Below are 19943 nucleotides of genomic sequence, written 5' to 3'. Positions count from 1 at the left end.
GAAACATCAGCCCTTATCTGAGCACTGGTTTTAGTCCTTGTGCTTTGTTTCCAATCCAGTTCCCTGCTAATGTGCCTGGGAAAGCAGCAAAAAATTACCTAAGTTCTCAGACCCCTGTCATCCAGGTTGGAGACTCAGATGGAGTTCCAGGTTTTGGCCTGTTTCAGCCCCAGCCATTGCAGCCATTCGGGAACTAAATATGCAGATAGAAGATCTGTTTCTGTGTCTCTCCCTCTCTCGCACTCTGCTTTTCAAATAAGTAAAATAAATTTGAAAAAAAAAAAAAAAGCAGCAGTGCTGTTTTTTCCTGAAAATTACAGCTTTTGTTCTACATTTTTTTAAGTTTTCAGTTTTTGTTTTTTTATTTATTTATTTTTTGACAGGCAGAGTGGAAAGTGAAAGAGAGAGACAGAGAGAAAGGTCTTCCTTTTTTTCCGTTGGTTCACCCCGCAATGGCCACTGGGGCTGGCACATCATGCTGATCCGAAGCCAGGAGCCAGGTGCTTCTCCTGGTCTCCCATGGGGTGCAGGGCCCAAGAACTTGGGCCATCCTCCACTGCACTCCCAGGCCATAGCAGAGAGCTGGACTGGAAGAGGGGCAACCGGGACAGAATCCAGCACCCCGACTGGGACTAGAACCCTGGGGTGCCGGTGCCGCAGGTGGAGGATTAGCCTATTGAGCCACGAAGCTGGCCTGTTTATTTTTTTGAAAATCTTTAAGATGATGAAATTCAAAAGCAGTTATTTCATGTTGAAACTAAAAGTGCTGCCAGTTGCATCTAAGGGGATAAGATCGAGTAAGGGAGACTGGGTGCTAGGGAATATACAACAAAAACAATAAGGATGTCAAATATTAATTCCACCCCAATACATTAATTACTGACATTTGGTATAGTATATGCTTGTATGTGTTTACCATTCTGAGTAGAATATTTGGGAATACAAGAATGGACTTTTCAGTTAAAGGAATGAAAGTCTCTGTCTTAAGTACTCTGAAACTGTTAACTTTAAAAAGGCTTGTTTGAGAGAGAATATACATGCTGGCATGCTACTTAAATTAGGCTTCCCACAGAACAGTACAGTACTTTGGATTTTAAGGTAATGATTCTTGGCACTTTTTTCTCTGTGTGATTTAGATTAAAATGTACTTATGTGCATTTTTGTAGTTCCTGGCCTGACAGGAGTCTGCATGGTAATGGTGCTATTCCTCATGGTTACAGCTTCTACTTATGCAATAAGGTAAGTGTCAAGGTTACTATGTTGGTGTTTACCACTCAGACTCTGTAGATTTTCTTTGGGTCTTCTTAATTTTCACATAGAAAAAAAGTCTTGACTAATCTAAGTATTTAACCAACACAGTGTAACTAAAGTGAGGTTTGTATGTTTATATATATTTTCTTATTTTTAGAAAGTCTCTTCATTAAACACATTTTCTGTATTGATAAGGAGTTGTGTTTGGAGACTCCTTTTGATGACCCAGGGAATATCCATTCTTCAGGATCACACCCTTCTGAAGAATAACACAGTTCTGTGGGAAATGGGACTGAATTAAATGTGCACATCCAGGGACTTTGGGAATTCGTAGAAATAGAAGACAAAATTATTTTATAGCTAATTTCCTAAAATGTGTATTTTTCTATAACTTAACACAGTGTTCTAAGCAAAGCACTGGAAACATAGTTGGCTGACATCCCCCCAAATAACTGGATAACCTGTGTTCATATTGATTCTTCTAGATAGGTTTTCAACAAATTCAGTTTAACATTACCAGGAATATTTTTACACGTTAGAAGGGATGCTTGCTATTTATCAGAATATTTTTAATGGTCATGATCCTGTTTAAAAAAGCAGAAAGAAGAAAAATTTATGTTTCTTCTAATCTTCAAAAAATCTTCTATCATTCAAACTGCTGATTTGTGAGAGTTAATGGAAACATACGTACATATGCTTGGAAAATAATTACCCACTAAAATGTTCAAATGAGTTTATCCTTACCCTCTAAAAACACTATGTGTATACATACATATGCTCCCCAAACTTCACAGGTAAATTCACCACTCAGTGATTAATGCCATAAACGTTTCTGTGCTTATTCATTCCTTACTTCCTAGTCCCATTAAAATCACTCTTTTTCTCCTTCTCACACTCCTAATCTCTGTTTTTCTTCATGTATCTATGTATTTTAGCAACATAGTATCATATTATTATATTATTTTTATCTTCTTTTTACTTAAATTTGTGTTATGAAAATTTTCTCACATTAGTAAATATTTGTTTACCACTCTCTTTGCTGATGCCACAGTTGATCACCAAATAGGGGTAGATGTTTGGCTTAGTGGTTAAGATGCTTGTCTCCCATATTGGAGTGCTTGGGCTTGATTGCCAGCTCCAACTTCCTGTTTTTGCTTTCTGCCTTTGAAGATTCTGGAGGGGAGCCAGCCGGGCCTGTGGGTAATGGGTAAAGCTTCTGCCTGCAGTGCAGGCATCCCATATGGGCATAGGTTCAAGTCCTAGCTGCTCCACCTCCAATCCAGCTTTCTGATAATGGCCTAGGAAAGCATTGGAAGATGGTCCAAGTGTTTGGGTACTTGCACCCACATGAGAGACTGGTAGAAGCTCTTGGTTTCTGATCAGCGCAGCTCCAGCTGTTGAGGCCATCTGGGAAGTGAACCAGCAGATGGGAGACCTTTCTCTTTCTCTCTCTCCCTCTCTCTGTAATTCTACTTCTCAAATAAATAAATAAATCTTAAAAAAATATTCTGGAGGGCAGCATGTAATCTCTCAAGGTCTCTGCCACCATCATGAGAGGTGATTGAATTCCTAGTTCCTGACTCTGATCCTGGGCCTATCCCTGGACATTATGGGCATTCAGGTAATGAACCAACAGTGAGGAGCTCCATCAGTCTGTCTTTCTCTGTGTCTCTGTGGGTTGATTCCACCCTACTGATATTTCGTTTCTGAAGCAAACATGCCATTCCTATGACTTTACATGCTGTTTCAATAATATTGTCAGGAGAACTTTGTAAATGTAGAATAGCTGGGTCAAATGGAAAGCACACTTTTAAAACTTTTCATAAGAATTAAAAATTACCACGGAGCCAAGATGGCGGAATAGTGAGGGCGCGCACCGATAATCCGGGAAAATTTAGTTTAATAAAAGTGGAGTTACAGTAGCCTCAGAAAAAGGATCAGGAAAAAATTGCAGAGGAAACTCTTCTGGATCTAGTGGCTGTGACTCGGAGGACCTACGGGGAGAGCAAGGTTGCCCACTGCGCAGAAGCGGAGCCACAGGAGCCACAGGGTCTGCGTGCCAGTGCGGGAAGGGGAGTGAATGTGACACAGACGACCAGTGGGGAGAGCAGGGACGCCCAGGGCTCCGAGTCCAAACATCCACGCTGGAAGGGGAGGTGAGCTCAGTAACCCGAGACGTTGGCGGTCAGAATCTAGAGAGAGCAGGCTTGAGGCAGGAAAGTTCACCAGACTGACTACAGGAGAGAAGGAAAAAAAAAAAAAAAGATGGAGGGGTACTGGTACAGAGGAGTTTCTCTCTCTCTGCCAACCTTGCAAAGGCAAGCAAGAGACAAAGAGCAAGCCCCACTCTGGATATACATAACAAAAGGGGAGACCTAAGGAACTGAGGCGCTACAATTCAGTAGCTTAGGCAACCCAGTGGGAGTCCGCAGGAGAAACTGAGCCTGCACAGACTCTATGGATAGAAGCCAGAGATCGGAAGCTAAATACCATCAATTCTGCTCAGTTGTGCGGTATTACTTACCTCCTGAATAAAAAAAAATAAAAATAAATAAATAAATAAATAGAGAGAGATTTACCATGCATAACCTGAGGGTGTCACCTTTGCACACCCGTAAACCGGAAGAACCAAGCAGATCTCTCAGGCCACACCCATCTCAAGCCTCCAAGGCTCCTCCAACAGCAGGCAGTCCGCTTAACACAGACATAGTATAAAACAACAACAACAACAAAAACTCACAGTGAGGGAAGAAGAATTAACAATGCCAAGCAACAAACACAAAAATCGAGGGAACAAGATCAACAATGACACTGTGACACCTCCAAATAAACAAAACACCCCAAGTCAAGATTATGAAGATGATGAGATAGAAGAAATGCAAGATATGGATTTCAAAAAATTTGTGATAAGAACATTTAGAAGTTTTCAAAAGCAAATCCTTGAATTACAGAAATCCTTATTGGACAGTATTGAAATTCTCTCTCGTGAAAATGAAATTTTAAGGAAGAATCAAAATGAAACGCAGAAACTAGTAGAACAGGAAAGTGTGATAGTGAAGAGAAATCAAAATGAAATGAAGAGCTCAATAGATCAAATGAAAAACACATTAGAAAGTCTAAAAAACAGAGTCAGTGAAACAGAAGAGAGAATATCGGACTTAGAAGACAGAGCACAGGAAAACATACAGTCAAACCAAAGAAAAGAAGAGGAAATTAGAAAAAATATTGTTGGGAATCTACAGGATACTATTAAAAAAACCAACATTCGAGTTCTAGGAGTTCCTGAAGCCATGGAGAGAGAGAGGATTAGAAGGCCTTTTTAGTGAGATACTAGCAGAGAACTTTCCGGGTTTGGAGAATGACAGAGACATCCCAGTACAGGAAGCTCATAGAACCCCTAGTAAACATGACCAAAAGAGATCCTCAACATGACATGTTGTAATTAAACTCACCACAGTGAAACATAAAGAAAAGATCCTAAAATGTGCAAGAGAGAAACGTCAGATTACTCTCAGAGGATCTCCAATTAGACTCACAGCAGACTTCTCATCAGAAACACTACAAGCTAGGAGGGAATGGTGAGACATAGCATAGGTGCTAAGAGAGAAAAATTGCCAGCCCAGAATATTATATCCTGCTAAGCTCTCATTTGTGAATGAAGGTGAAATAAAGACCTTTCATAGCAAACAGAAATTGAAAGACTTTGTGGCCACTCGTCCGGCCCTGCAAAAGATACTTAAAGATGTGCTACACTCAGAAACACAGAAACACGGCCATCAATATGAAAGAAGGTAAAGGAAGAAAACCTACCAGTAAAAGAGCATAGGAAGCTCAAAGCATATACTAGAAAATATCTCCTGGAAAATGGCAGGACAAAGTCCCTATGTATCAATAGTCATATTAAACGTTCATGGACTTAACTTTTTCAGTTAAAAGACACCGATTGGCTGATTGGCTCAAGGAACACAACCCAACTATTTGCTGCCTACAAGAAACATCTCTCTCTAACAAAGATGCATGCAGACTGAAAGTGAAAGGTTGGGAAAAGATATTCCATGCCAACAGAAACATAAAAAAGCAGGTGTAGCCATATTAATATCAGACAAAATAAACTTTAATACAAAAACTGTTAAGAGAGACAAAGAGGGGCACTATATAATGATTAAGGTTCAATTCAACAGGAAGATGTAACTATTATAAATGTATATGCACCTAATTACAGGGCACCGGTCTATTTAAAAGATATGTTAAGGGACTTAAAGGGAGACTTAGATTCCAATACAATGGTACTGTGGGACTTAAATACTCCACTCTCAGAAATAGACAGATCATCTGGACAGAAGATCAACAAGGAAACAGCAGATTTAATCGACACTATTGCCCAAATGGATCTAACAGATATCTACAGAACTTTCAATCCTACATCTAAAGAATTCACATTCTTCCCAGCAGTGCATGGAACCTTCTCTAGGATTCATCACATACTAGGCCATAAAGCAAGTCTCAGCAAATTTAAAAGAATTAGAATCATCCCATGCAGCTTCTCAGACCACAGCAGAATGAAGCTGGAAATTAGCAACTCAGGAAACCCTAGAAAGTATGTAAACACATGGAGACTGAACATCATGCTCCTGAATGAACACTGGGTCATTCAAGAAATCAAAAGAGAAATCAAAAATTTTCTGGAAGTAAATGAGGATAACAACACAACATATCAAAACTTATGGGATACGGCAAAAGCAGTATTGAGAGGCACGTTTATAGCAATAGGTGCCTATATCAAGAAATTGGAAAGGTACTAACTAAAAAAAGAAGAGAAAAGACTCAAATCAATAAAATCAGAGATGAAAAAGGAAACATAACTACAGATACCACAGAAATAAAAAGATTCATCAGAAATTACTACAAGGACTTGTATGCCAGCAAACAGGAAAAGCTATCAGAAATGGATAGATTCCTGGACACATGCAATCTACCAAAATTGAACCATGAAGACATAGAAAACCTAAATAGACCCATAACTGAAGCAGAAATTGAAACAGTAATAAAGGCCCTCCCAACAAAGAAAAGCCCAGGACCAGATGGATTCACTGCTGATTTCTACCAGACATTGAAAGAATAACTAATTCCATTTCTTCTCAAACTATTCAGAACAATAGAAAAAGAGGGAGTCCTCCCAAATTCTTTCTATGAAGCCAGCATCACCTTAATCCCTAAGCCAGAGAAAAATGCAGCACTGAAATAAAATTATAGACCAATCTCCCTGATGAACATAGATGCAAAAATCCTCAATAAAATTCTCGCCAATAGAATACAACAACACATCAGAAAAATCATCCACCCAGACCAAGTGGGATTCATCCCTGGTATGCAGGGATGGTTTAACATTCGCAAATCAATCAATGTGATTCACCACATTAACAGACTGCAGAAGAAAAACCATATGATTATCTCAATAGATGCAGAGAAAGCATTTGATAAAATTCAACACCCTTTCATGATGAAAATTCTAAGCAAATTGGGTATGCAAGGAACATTCCTCAATATAATCAAAGCAATTTATGAAAAACCCACGGCCAGCATCCTATTGAATGGGGAAAAGTTGGAAGTATTTCCACTGAGATCTGGTACCAGACAGGAATGCCCACTCTCACCACTGCTATTTAACATATTTCTGGAAGTGTTAGCCAGAGCCATCAGACAAGAAAAAGAAATTCAAGGAATACAAATTGAGAAGGAAGAACTCAAACTATCCCTCTTTGCAGACGATTTGATTCTTTACTTAGAGGATCCAAAGAATTCTACTGAGAGACTATTGGAACTCATAGAGGAGTTTTGCAAATTGGCAGGATATAAAAATCAATGCACAAAAATCAACAGCCTTTGTATACACAAGCAATGCCACGGCTGAGAAAGAACTGCTAAGATCAATCCCATTCACAGTAGCTACAAAAACAATCAAACACCTGGGAATAAACTTAACCAAGGAGATTAAAGATCTCTACAATGAGAATTACAAAATCTTAAAGAAAGAAATAGAAGAGGATACCATAAAATGGAAAAATCTTCCATGCTCATGGATTGGAAGAATCAACATCATCAAAATGTCCATTCTCCCAAAATCAATTTATAGATTCAATGGAATCCCAATCAAGATACCAAAGACATTCTTCACAGATCTAGAAAAAAATGATGCTGAAATTCATATGGAGGCACAAGAGACCTCGAATAGCTAAAGCAATCTTGTACAACAAAAAGAAAGCCGGAGGCATCACAATACCAGATTTCAGGATATACTACAGGGCAGTTTTAATCAAAACAGCATGGTACTGGTACAGAGACAGATAGATAGACCAATGGAACAGAATAGAAACACCAGAAATCAATCCAAACATCTACAGCCAACTTATATTTGATCAAGGATCTAAAACCAATTCCTGGAGCAAGGACAGTCTGTTCAATAAATGGTGCTGGGAAAACTGGGTTTCCATGTGCAGAAGCATGAAGCAAGACCCCTACCTTACACCTTACACAAAAATCCACTCAACATGGATTAAAGACCTAAATCTACGACCTGACACCATTAAGTTATTAGAGGACATTGGAGAAACCCTTCAAGATATTGGCACAGGCAAAGAGTTTCTGGAAAAGACTCGGGAGGCACAGGCAGTCAAAGCCAAAATCAACTATTGGGATTGCACCAAATTGAGAAGTTTCTGTACTGCAAAAGAAACAGTCAGGAGAGTGAAGAGACAACTGATAGAATGGGAAAAAATATTTGCAAACTATGCAACAGATAAAGGGTTAATAACCAGAATCTACAAAGAGATCAAGAAACTCCACAACAACAAAACCAACAACCCAATTAAGAGATGGGCCAAGGACCTCAATAGACATTTTTCAAAAGAGGAAATCCAAATGGCCAACAGGCACATGAAAAAATGTTCAAGATCACTAGCAATCAGGGAAATGCAAATGAAAACCACAATGAAGTTTCACCTCACCCCGCTTAGAATGGCTCACATTCAGAAATCTACCAACAACAGTTGCTGGCGAGGATGTGGGGAAAAAGGGACACTAACCCACTGTTGGTGGGAATGCAAACTGGTCAAGCCACTATGGAAGTCAGTCTGGAGATTCCTCAGAAACCTGAATATAACCCTACCATACAACCCAGCCATCCCACTCCTTAGAATTTACCTCCTGGAGCTGCGTTGATCTGAAGCCAGGAGCCAAGAACTTCTTCCCGGTCTCCCACATGGATGCAGGGGCCCAAGGACTTAGGCCATCTTCTACTGCCTTCCCAGGCCATAGCAGAGAGTTGTATCAAAAGTGTCCTATCTGGGACTAGAAACCGGTACCCATATGGGATGCTGGCACTGAAGGCAGCGGCTTTACCCACTGAGCCGCAGCTTGGCCTTCACCTCATAACTTTAAAATAAACCTATTGGGGCTAGCGCTGTGCACACTAGGTTAATCCTCTGCCTGTGGTGCTGGCATCCCATATGGGCACCGGTCCTAGTCCTGGCTGCTCCTCTTCCAGTCCAGCTCTCTGCTATGGCCTGGAAAAGCAGTGGAGGATGGCCCAAGTGCTTGAGCCCCGGTACCTGTGTGTGAGTCCTGGAGGAAGCTCCTGGCTCCTGGCTTTGGATTGGCACAGTTCTGGCTGTTGTGGTCATCTGTGGAGTGAACCAGAGGAGGGAAGACCTTTCTCTCTCTCTCTCTCTCTTACTGTCTGTAACTCTACCTCTCAAATAAATAAATAAAAATCTATAAAAAAATAATAAACCTATCATTTTAATTCTTTACATTGTGACTATTTGAAATACAAAGAACAAATCATGTGGTTTATGATTCTGTTAGCTGTCTCTGTGATATGTAAATACTTTGATATTGATAGATCTCAGATGAATTAATATTTTAGCTTTCTTAAATTGGGAAATTATGTGTAATCTTTTTAGTGTGATGGAATATGAAGGTGCATTAAACTAATTCATTTGTTTTTCAGAGTTTCTAACTATGACATCTTCTGGTATACTCATAACCTCTTCTTTGTCTTCTACATGCTGCTGATGTTGCATGTGTCAGGGTAAGTTTTAAAGCATATTTTCAAAACTGTATGTATCTAAAAATAAGGTAGTGAAATAACTTTAGGAATTTTAATTGGAAGTGGTAAAATTGTTTGGTGACTTTGAATTGAGGATAGTGTTAGTGGTAGAAGAAATAGCATAGCTTACTTTAATGAAACCTGCATAAAAATATTAAAACTGAAAGCAATAGCTACTTCTCTCAAAGACTGTGGTTTTTAAAGGCCGTTAGATGTACAATCTAATATGCTCTAGAAGCATATTAGTAAAAAGTGAATACATTCAGAAATATAGTGTCTCTGTTTTCAGAAAAGGTCTTGGTATTGCAGAATTTGTAACAATGTTAAGTACCAGTTTTTAGTTTTAAAAGTTCTAGATCCTTGAGTCATTACAAAGAAGCCAAAGTTTTATAACAACCAAAGACAAACTGTCAAGGAAGCATCCTAAGCTTGTTAAAAAGAAAATAATAAAATATTCTCAAGGTATGTGTGCTCAAGCAGTGTGTTCAAAAGTAGGGTGTCTAAAATAATCCATGGTAGTAGCAGAGGAAAATCATGTATTTTTGTGTGTGTATATGTTTGTGTGGCCACCAGCAGTGGGCTTGGTTGTGTCATGATCATAGTGTATCACAGGCTGTAACCTGCTTGTGTCACACTCATAGAACATCATAGGCTGTTGTTGGGTTGTATCATGCTCATATTGACATCATTGGCCATTATCTGGAATGAGGTTCCTTAGGAATAGCAGAATACAGGTCAGCCAACAGAATCAGCAGGATAATGCCAAGTGCTGCTTCAGCAGACTCTCTATAGTTGCTAGGAACCATTTTCTACCTCCCCTTCCTCCTCACCATCCACTAACATCTCACGTTTTATGATAAGGAGACCTCTGGATAGGTCTGGACTAGCTTGCCTTGGGTAACACTCAATCTACACAGAGTCTAATGTTTTGATATCAGCCCAGGTCCTCTCAAGGAATGACCTCCATTGAATGAACACAGTGAACACAGGTCTGTGGGTCTGTGGGTCTCAGAGTTTTCCAGTTCAATTGCAGTCCTTCTGTTCCAGATGCATTTCCCTAACAATAAACAATGTTGCCTGGTAGCAGCACTGGCATTCCTCATTTATTTTAGCCTGAAATATTTCGGGGGACATGGTGTTTAGAGACAAGTTGAGACCTGCTTTTATTTTTTTCTCCAATATTTTTTTAAAGATTTATTTATTTATTTGAAAGGCAGAGTTACAGAGAGGCAGAGGCAGAGAGAGAGAGGTCTTCCTTCTGCTGGTTTACTCCCCAGATGACTGCAACAGCTGAAGCTGGGCCAATCTGAAGCCAGGAGCCAGGAGCTTCTTCTGGGTCTCCCATGCAGATGCAGGGGCCTAAGGACTTGGGCCATCTTCTACAGCAGTTGCATAATGCCTCCTATATGTCAAGTTCAAAAATATTTAGTTATTTTGTGTCATTTGATGCTTAGAAATTTATGAAGATATATAATAGTGTTAAACCCCCTTTAAAAATGAGAAAACTGGGGACAGTGTGGTGGCATAGCAGGTTAAGTGGCTGCCTATGACACTGGCATACCATATGGGCCAGTGTTCAAGTCCTGGCTGCTCCACTTCCTATTCAGCTCCCTGCTAATGTACTTGGGAAGCAGTGGAGCATTGCTCAAGTACTTGGGCATCTGGTCCACGTGGAAGACCCAGATGAAGCTCCTGGCTCCTAACTTTGAACTGGCTTAGCCCTGGCAGTCAGAAGCCATTTGTGAGTAAACCAGCAGATGGAAGATCTATGTCTCTCTTCCTCTGTTAGTAACTTTGTCTTTCAAATAAATCAATAAACCTTTTAAAAAAATTAAAATGAGAAAATCTGAGGTTTGTAGTATCAAAATAACTTGCTGAAACTGATAGATCCTGGATTCAATCTTAGGCATTTTTATTCAACTATTCCTAATGACTGTATCTTTTTGGAGTACTCTGTACTTCTGAGAATTTGGACTTGATAATTTAAAAAATATTTATATTGACTTATTTGGGATCAGAATCCATCATATCAAATGTCAAAAAATGACCTCATTTATTAGTATAAATAATTATATGTTCTTTTGCTTTATGTTTTACTAAATTACAACTTCAAGAAAAAAATTGTAATTTAAAAGAGCCTTTTTTTTTTTTTCCAAGTTCAGTTCAGACCTCTTGTGTGTAAAGAAGATTATGTTGATAATTCTTTCACCATTTTTGGAGGTATAAAAAGGCATATTTCAAATTTGACTTTCTTTTTATAAAACCAGATCATAGGCAGATGACTTTGTACAAGTAACAAAAAGGTATTTACAAGATGAACTATATCTAATCAATCTATTTTACAGTTGAATTAATGGTTCTTTACTTACTGTTGGTAGAAATGAAGAAACCAATTATTCTAATGTTGAAATGAATGTCATACAGCACATGCAAAACACAGAACATGTTCTACAATGTGTATTTTTTTCTATGAAGTTTGATTTTTTCAATAAAGCAACATAGTTTATGCTTCTGGCATGGGAACAAAGTACTAGTGGTAAATTTTCCCGTGTGCTAAAATCAGAAAATGTTCTTTAAGAAGTTTATTTAATTTTTTGTGACAATGTTTGAAACTTAGATGTATCGGGCCGGCACCGTGGCTCAACAGGCTAATCCTCCGCTTAGTGGCACCGGCACACCGGGTTCTAGAACCGGTCAGGGTGCCGGATTCTGTCCCGGTAGCCCCTCTTCCAGGCCAGCTCTCTGCTATGGCCCGGGAGTGCAGTGGAGGATGGCCCAAGTCCTTGGGCCCTGCACCCCATGGGAGACCAGGAGAAGCACCTGGCCCCTGCCTTCGGATCAGCGTGGTGCGCCGGCCACAGCGCACCAGCCGCGGTGGCCATTGGAGGGTGAACCAATGGCAAAGGAAGACCTTTTTCTCTGTCTCTCTCTCTCTCTCACTGTCCACTCTGCCTGTCAAAAAAACAAACAAACAAACAAAAAAACAAAAAACAAAAAACTTAGATGTATCTTTAATTTGAAATATATAGATGATTTCATTCTCTAATAGTTGGTTATGTAAGTAAAGTGTACTTGTTCAAAGCAAGCTTCTTGGACTTATCGTAAAATTTTTTCTACATAGTATACTTTAGATTGCAGCAAAAATCACTATTGGCTGTGTTTATTCCTAATTGTATCACTGAATTAAATGCTATGAGGTGTAGAACAGCAATATATTTTATGATCTCCAGTATCCCAGCATTGATAATTGAATACAAAAACTGGAATAAAAGTATCCTATAGTGCATATTTTAAAATATAAATATTTACAAAGATTCTAGCAATTTAGAGAATTGAAGGGTAAATGTGGGCTAGAAATTTTAGACTATTTTAGGCTTCAAAGATGAAGTACTATTTAGCTATAAAAAATAATGAAGTCTCGTCTTTCACAACAACATGGGTACAACTGGAGATCATTATGCTTAGTGAAATAAGCCAGTCCCCAAAAGACAAATATCACATGTTTTCCATGATTTTGTGGTAACTAATATACAGAGCCCCAAAAAGTAGTAAGTGAGCAAAATGACATTTTGAGATTTGGTTGTTGTTCATAGCTCTTTGTGTATACTCTTGAGGAACAGTGGTTTTACTACTTCTTGTTGAATACTGTATTTACTGGAGGGTTAAGCTTGTGATTGTAAAGAAAATTGAAAGTATTTCATTGTAAAAATTAAAAAGAAAAATAAAATAAGAAAATAAGGAGGAGGGGAAGGGTGGAAGTGAAGGAGAGTAGTGTTGGAAGTATTATTATATTCTTAAAACTGTATACATAAAATACATGAAATTTGTTATAATACATAAATTTTTAAAAAATTTTTAAAAGGAAGTAAAAAAAGAATTGTTGACTATTTTTCCCACTTAAGCAGAGGAGTTGCTTCATGTGGTTTTATAAGGTTACCTATTTTTTTCTAGAGTATTAAATTTGGAAAGCCACATATAAGATATCTTGATCAAGCTCCTGTCTGTTTTTCTTTTTGATGTTGAGGAATTTTATGTTTTAATAAAAAATACTTACTTATTTTGTTTGAAAGGGATGGAGGGAAGGAGAGAGTGGAGATGAGAGGGAGAGAGGAGAGAAAGGAGAGGAGAGAGAGAAGAAAGAAAGGAAAGATAAAAAAGAAAGAGGATGTATGTTTGTTATCTGCTGGTTTACTCCTCAAATGCCAGACTGAAGCCCGATTTCCAATCCAGGTCTCTCAAGTGGGTCTAGGGACCCAAGCACTTGATCTATAAGAGAGCGGAAATCTTAACTTTCTTCTCTATAGATATTGCAGTCAGTGTTATTTAGGACCCAGTTTTCTTGTACCATGATTTTCTCTGCCATTCTCTTGACCTGGTTTTTATTCATGTTACTTATATTTTAGGTGTTTTTCATTATTTATAAGCAAATCTGTTGCATGTTGTTCTAAAAAGCTATACACATTTCATGTAAGTAAGCTTACATGTTCCTTTTTCTGTGTTCAAATGGATCTTTAAGGTAAATTAATTTGCTTTTCCAAGATGTCACTATAACATGCTTGTTAAGAGTCACATGGAATAATAACTGTTAGGACTTAGCAGATAATTGAACCTTTCTTTTGTTTATATATTAAATGAGGTTAATAAAATCATCTGCATCATAGGGTTGTCACATGTTTAAATAAAAGACTATAGCAAAGCAGGCAGAATAAATGTTAGTAAGAAAAATAATAATTACAAGTACTACCAGTACTACTAAGCAAGGAAGAAACTCAAAGTGGAAGAATCAGGATTTTTCAGTAAGACACAAAACTTTGGAAGAACCCAGATTTTCTGATCAGCAAAGTGATTGGCTGAACATATAGTCAAAACTGTTTACAGATCAAAAGAATATTAATTTGAAGAACAACAGCTTTATAACAGAAATCTCTAAAATCCACTTGATTGTAGCAAAAGAAGTTTGTCTTGGGCTTAAAAAGCATGCCTTTTACAGAGGAGTTTTTTTCTTCTTAATTTTAATACATGTTTCTAGGAGGTGTGCTGTATTAAAGATATTTCAATTGTGACAACATTCGGAGGAAAAGAATTCCAAATCTGTTTCTTCCTTTCAGATGTGTACTACACTGGATGTTTATTTTTTCATTTTCATTTGAAATAGCCATCAACAAAGATACATATGTTATATTCACTTATTGATGAAGAGAATATTGGAGAGAAAAGAAATTATGAAAATCATAGATCCCCAGTTTAAGAACCTAACCCTGAGAGTACATTACCATTGAGATTTGGCACCTTAGCCTCTGCAATCTTCTCATAGTCAACACTCCCACTGCCTGTAGCTCTGGAGTGTTGCGTGGGTAGAGATTGTATTTTATGTTTTTAGTTAAATGAGAAAGATTATAATGTGATAATTCTGGAAAAATAGAAAAGGAGGTCCTGTGTCTTGCAATGAGAGCAAATTAATATTGTAAATAATTTTCCATGCATCTCTGCTGGACTTCTCAAATTATTTTTATTATTGTATGGGTGATACCTGAATTATTTGTTTACATAGAGTTCTCTGCCATTTGGGACTACTTCTTGGCAACAGTTAATCATAATGTGTGATTTATATTCTCAAATAACTCTTTTCTAGGGAATTTAAAAGGAATTGTTTACCAAGTGTGTGTTTCTAAAGACATTATTCTTTAAACCAGGAGAGCACAGTGGGAGGCCTTTGTCAACAATGACATTAATGAATCACAGGCAATTGGTTTCATAGTTTAGTCTCAAAAGTTCACAAGCATTATGCAAATGTTTGTTAGGGTAGAATTACTGAGCTGTTGTTGAGTTTTTAAAATTGATGATATATTTGGGATATTAATCCTTTGTCAGGTGGTTTGCAAATATTTTTTTTTCCATTCTGTTGGACGTCTCCTCACTCTACCAATCATTTCCTTTACTGTGTGAAAGCTTCTCAGTTTGATATAACCCAATTTATTTAGTTTTACTTTTGTTTCCTGTGCTTTGGGAGTCTGATGCAAGAAGTTGACAGGCTACTTTTAATGTAGAGCTTCAGCTAGAATCCCAAAGCAGTACTTAGCTCTAATAGGTGCTCTCCATTAGGTACTTTGGTGCCAGAATGTTTAAATAAAACACATTGTGTACTTGCTTAGGGATGGTAATTATATGTCCTCTAATATGGTAAGTAGGAATGAGGATTTTGGTGTTTACCATAGTGACCAAGTTTATTCCTATGGGTAACTTGTTCTAATACTTCCTAGGTGCCTAATTTTTTTTTTCTTTTCTTTTTTCTCTCTCTTTTTTTAGATGTACTTATTTTTTGAAAGTCAGAGTTACAGAAAGACAGGGAGATAGAGGAGAGAGAGAGAGAGAGAGAGAGAGAGAGAGAGAGAAATATCTTCCATTTGCTGTTTTACTCCCCAAGTAGACATAATGGCCAGGGCTGAGCCAGGCCAAAGCTTTTTCTGGGTCTCTAATTTGGGTGGCAGGGTTCCAATCACATGGGCCATCTTCTGATGCTTTTCCCAGGCCATTAGCAGGGAGCTGGATTAGAAGTCGAACAGCCAGGACTGTAACCAGAGCACATGGGATGCTGGCATTGCAGGTGGTGGCTCTACTCACTGTGCCACAACATTTAGAATTAGATACCTAATTTTTAAAGATCTGACATTCTTGCTATCCGTTTGATGCCTGTTATCTCTATCACAAAACCCTTTCTCTTTCTGTATAGTAGGAGTTTCAACTTAAATTCTTAATTGCTGGGCTTCATTGAATCCATAAATGTCTGAAATACATTCACACACTACACACAGATGTACAGATACACACATATATTCATGTATTTATATTGAATTTTGAAGCACATAATTTACATTTTCGATATGAGAGAGTTCCTCAGGTTTTGTGAGGTTCTCAAAATTGTGTGCCATCCAAAAAGTTTTTAATTACTAAACTGAAAGCTGTATTTAAACTAGAGAGCTGTAATATTACATGAACAGATTTTATATCTTCTGTTCACATTTCGTCCAGAGTTTAAAACACTGGATAGTGATTTCACTGCAGCAGTTTTCTTCTCAAATAAAGACTAGTGGAAGGAGAATTTCACCTAACAAATAGAGTGATCAGCTTAGCAATTGCATTGTTATTTTGAAGGATAACAGTGAAACTATTCATAATAATTCTCAAGGTCTAGGTACAATTTTATATGTGAAAAGGACACACATACACTTACTAGTTTTTGTTTGTTTAAAACAACACAGCAATATAAGGTGAATATTGCTATCATCCCTGTTTTCTAATGGGGAAATGTGGCATAGAAGGTTAACTTCAATGACTGTCCAAACCCCCTCTGCTGGTACCTGAAGAGGATAGAATTGAATCCATGAAATGTGGCTCTAGAACCTATGTTTTTAATTCCTACCTTTTTTCATGAATGATTGGATTATGTATTCATAGTTTGGCAGATATCCTTACCTATGAATAAAATATTTTTTGTATAAGTGAAAATCTATGGCATCTTCTCAATTTATCTATTTAAGTATGTAAATGAAAGGTCTTCAAAAAGTTCATGGAAATACATATTGTTAAGAACTTTGGATTTCAGTGTTTTTTTTTTACCCCAAAGAAACTTTTAATTTTATTTGTCCCTAACTTTTCAAAGTCACCTCGTATTTTTTTGTGTGTGTATATGTGTGTGTGTGTGTTGAGTAGTAGATTTAATTTTGCTTTATAAATGTTTCCTTAAATGTATGAGCTTATTATGGTATATAATAATAAATATAATAACCTTGTGATAAATATAATCATAAAATTACATTTTTGTGATACTTTATTTTCCAAAATTCTTCCACATAACATGAAAATAACAATGAAAGAAGCTAGGCTTTTGACAGAAGCTGATTAAAAAAATCCCACAGAAAAGATAGCCTTGTTAGTATACATATTATCAGAGTGTGTTATTGTAAAGTGATTACCTAAAAATATAGCGAAGAAAACAGGAGAAAAGACATTGTTCACATTATAAAAAAGCACATTAAGTTCACAGATCTCAGAAGCCAATGCCTTTTAACATAATTTTGCTGCAAAATCTCTCCATTAATTAGATGAGGCATTAAGTTAGCTTTCAAGTGTGAGGGGTAAATTTGATAATGTAATGCAAAGTGAATAAAAAAATCCCAGCTCAGCCTGCAGTTTTCTTGATTAGCTTAGTGTAATAGTGTAGCTAATCCATGTGTATTTTCAACGTTGACCTTAAATGTTGTGAAACAAACTGCTTGATGCCCTGGATTATGATGGAGAAGAATCGAGATTGTTGGAGGATTGAGCAAATCCATTTTCTATGGAACTTCCTCATTTATAGAATAAGGAGAAATAATTGTATTCCACACACCTGCTAGTGAAAAATTAGAAAGTACACATAGAATTGACTACATATAATTTTATATTTATAATTACCTATGTAATTTTCTCCCTTTTTATCAGCTAACTTACTAGAAAAATTAGGTCAGTGTAATTAATTATAGAAATACATTATGTCTCATGACAAAATTAAGTCTGGCTGCAAAATATCTATCCCAGTAATCTAGAACACATTCATTTATTTCATTCTCTTTTAGCTTAGTAAGAGGAATTAATGAGTAAGATATCTCTATACACTTTTTAACAATATTTATTTATTTTAATTGAAAGAGTTACACAGAGAGAGAAGGAGAGGCAGAGAGAGAGAGAGGTCTTCCATCCGATGATTCACTCCCCAACTAGCTGCAATGGCTGAGCTGATCCAAAGCCAGGAGCCAGGAGCTTCTTCTGGGTCTCCCAAGTGGGTACAGGGGCACAAGGACTTGGGCCATCCTCCACAGCTTTCCCAGGCCACAGCAGAGAGCTGGATTGGAAGTGGAGCAGCCAGGACTCGAACTGGCACCCATGTGGGGATGCTGGCACTGCAGGTGAAGGCCTAACCCACTATGCCACAGCTCTGGCACCCCCATATACACTTTTAAAAAGACTGTCCACACCTTTTAAAGTTCATCACCCAACTATAGAGTGGTACCTGCTATTGCAGGTTAAGAAGAAAAATGGGAATCACACAGAGGAGAGGAAATACAGAAAAGAAAGAATCCTGATATAAACTTTTTGCGAGGCTGGCACCTGTCAAACTTTTTGAGAAGCATTGTGGCACCTCAAGTTAAACTGCTGCTTGTGACACAAGCACTCCAAATTGGAGTTCAGGTTCAAGTTCTACCTGCTCTACTTCTGATCCAGCTCCCGCTTCATGCTGGGAAAGCAGCAGATCATGGTCCAAGTACTTGGGCACCTTTCACCCACATGGGAGACCATGATGGTGTTCCTTGTTCCTGGGTTGGCCTGGCCGAGCCTCAGTGGTTGGAGCCATTTGGGGAGTGAACCAATGAATAAAAGATCTCTCTTTCTTTTTTTCTCTCTCTCTCTGATTCTAGCTTTCAAATAAATAAAATAAAATCTTTTTATTAAATGTTAATTCCTCTGGCACAGGAATCAATATACTTGTCAAAATAACTTGATACCTGGATAACACCAAAGACAACTTAGAGTAACAATAGAAATTCAAGTCACATTTAAGCAAATATACAGATTATTCCTTATTGTCATCCATAATGCTTCAATATTAAGGAGACTTATAAGAGTCTAGCAGGGCAGCATATCCCTAGTTAAAAGTTAGATAATGAATTCTATTTATTCCAGAACATATTGAGTGCAAGATATGAAAGGGATTGGAAAAAATATGAAAAAAGTAAGTGAAAGACACGTTAAAGGGATTGCATTTAAAAGATGGGTAAGAAATTTCCTGCCCTCAAAAAATTTGTAGTTTCCCTAGTTTCCACTTTATATATTTGTCATTTCCCACTTTGTTCTCTTTTATTTTGGTCTTGTATGTTGGAACTCATGGATATGTCATGGGATTAGGGAGAAGGGAACACTGGGATCTTGTACAGTTCTACAATTCAGCTACAAAATTACAACCTCTTTTTTTCCAATTACCTAATGTTTTATACTGTATATGTTGTTTTATACTCTTTTTTTTTTTTTTTTTGGACAGGCAGAGTTAGACAGAGAGAGAGAGACAAATGTTTCCTTCCGTTGGTTCACCCCGCAAATGGCTGCCACAGCCAGTGCGCTGTGTCGATTCAAAGCCAGGAGCCGGGCGCTTCCTCCTGGTCTCCCATGCAGGTGCAGGGCCCAAGCTCCGCTGCCTTCCTGGGCCACAGCACAGAGCTGGATTGGAAGAGGAGCAACCGGGACAGAATCCGGCTCCCCAACCGGGACTAGAACCGGGAGTGCCAGCGCCGCAGGCGGAGCATTAGCCAAGTGAGCCGAGGCACTGGCCTGTTTTATATTTCTTGATAAGTGTTGTTTATGTGAATTTTTCTCCTGGCTGATTTCAGACAGGGCTGGGCCAGGGTGAAGCCAGGAGCCAGGAGCTTCTTCCAGGTCTCCCAATGTGGATGGCAGGGGCCCAAGCATGTGGGCCGTGTTCCACTGCTTTCCCAGGCCCATCAGCTGGGAGCTGGATTAGAAGTAGAGCAGCCGGGATTTGAACAGGTGCCCA

At 38.1% G+C, this 19943-nt stretch overlaps 1 protein-coding gene across 5 annotated transcripts in view; it reads left to right on the top strand.

Annotated features, from left to right (window-relative positions):
* The window catches only part of NOX4 (NADPH oxidase 4), a 208546-nt gene that overhangs the window by 76740 nt on the left and 111863 nt on the right, over positions 1–19943 (top strand). For 4 of the 5 annotated variants that reach the window (XM_089311743.1, XM_089311732.1, XM_002708641.6 and 1 more), the window contains exons 7-8: positions 1167–1239; positions 9260–9340. The exons of the other annotated variant lie outside the window; for it this stretch is intronic. In XM_089311743.1, coding sequence (XP_089167869.1) covers positions 1167–1239; positions 9260–9340 — 154 coding nt within the window. The remainder of the gene's footprint in view (positions 1–1166; positions 1240–9259; positions 9341–19943) is intronic. 5 annotated transcript variants of the gene reach the window in all.

This window comes from Oryctolagus cuniculus, chromosome 1 (assembly GCF_051225735.1).
Source record: "Oryctolagus cuniculus isolate XC-2025 breed Fujian yellow rabbit chromosome 1, ASM5122573v1, whole genome shotgun sequence".
Taxonomy (NCBI): domain Eukaryota; kingdom Metazoa; phylum Chordata; class Mammalia; order Lagomorpha; family Leporidae; genus Oryctolagus; species Oryctolagus cuniculus.
This window is presented reverse-complemented; position numbering and strand designations above follow the sequence as displayed.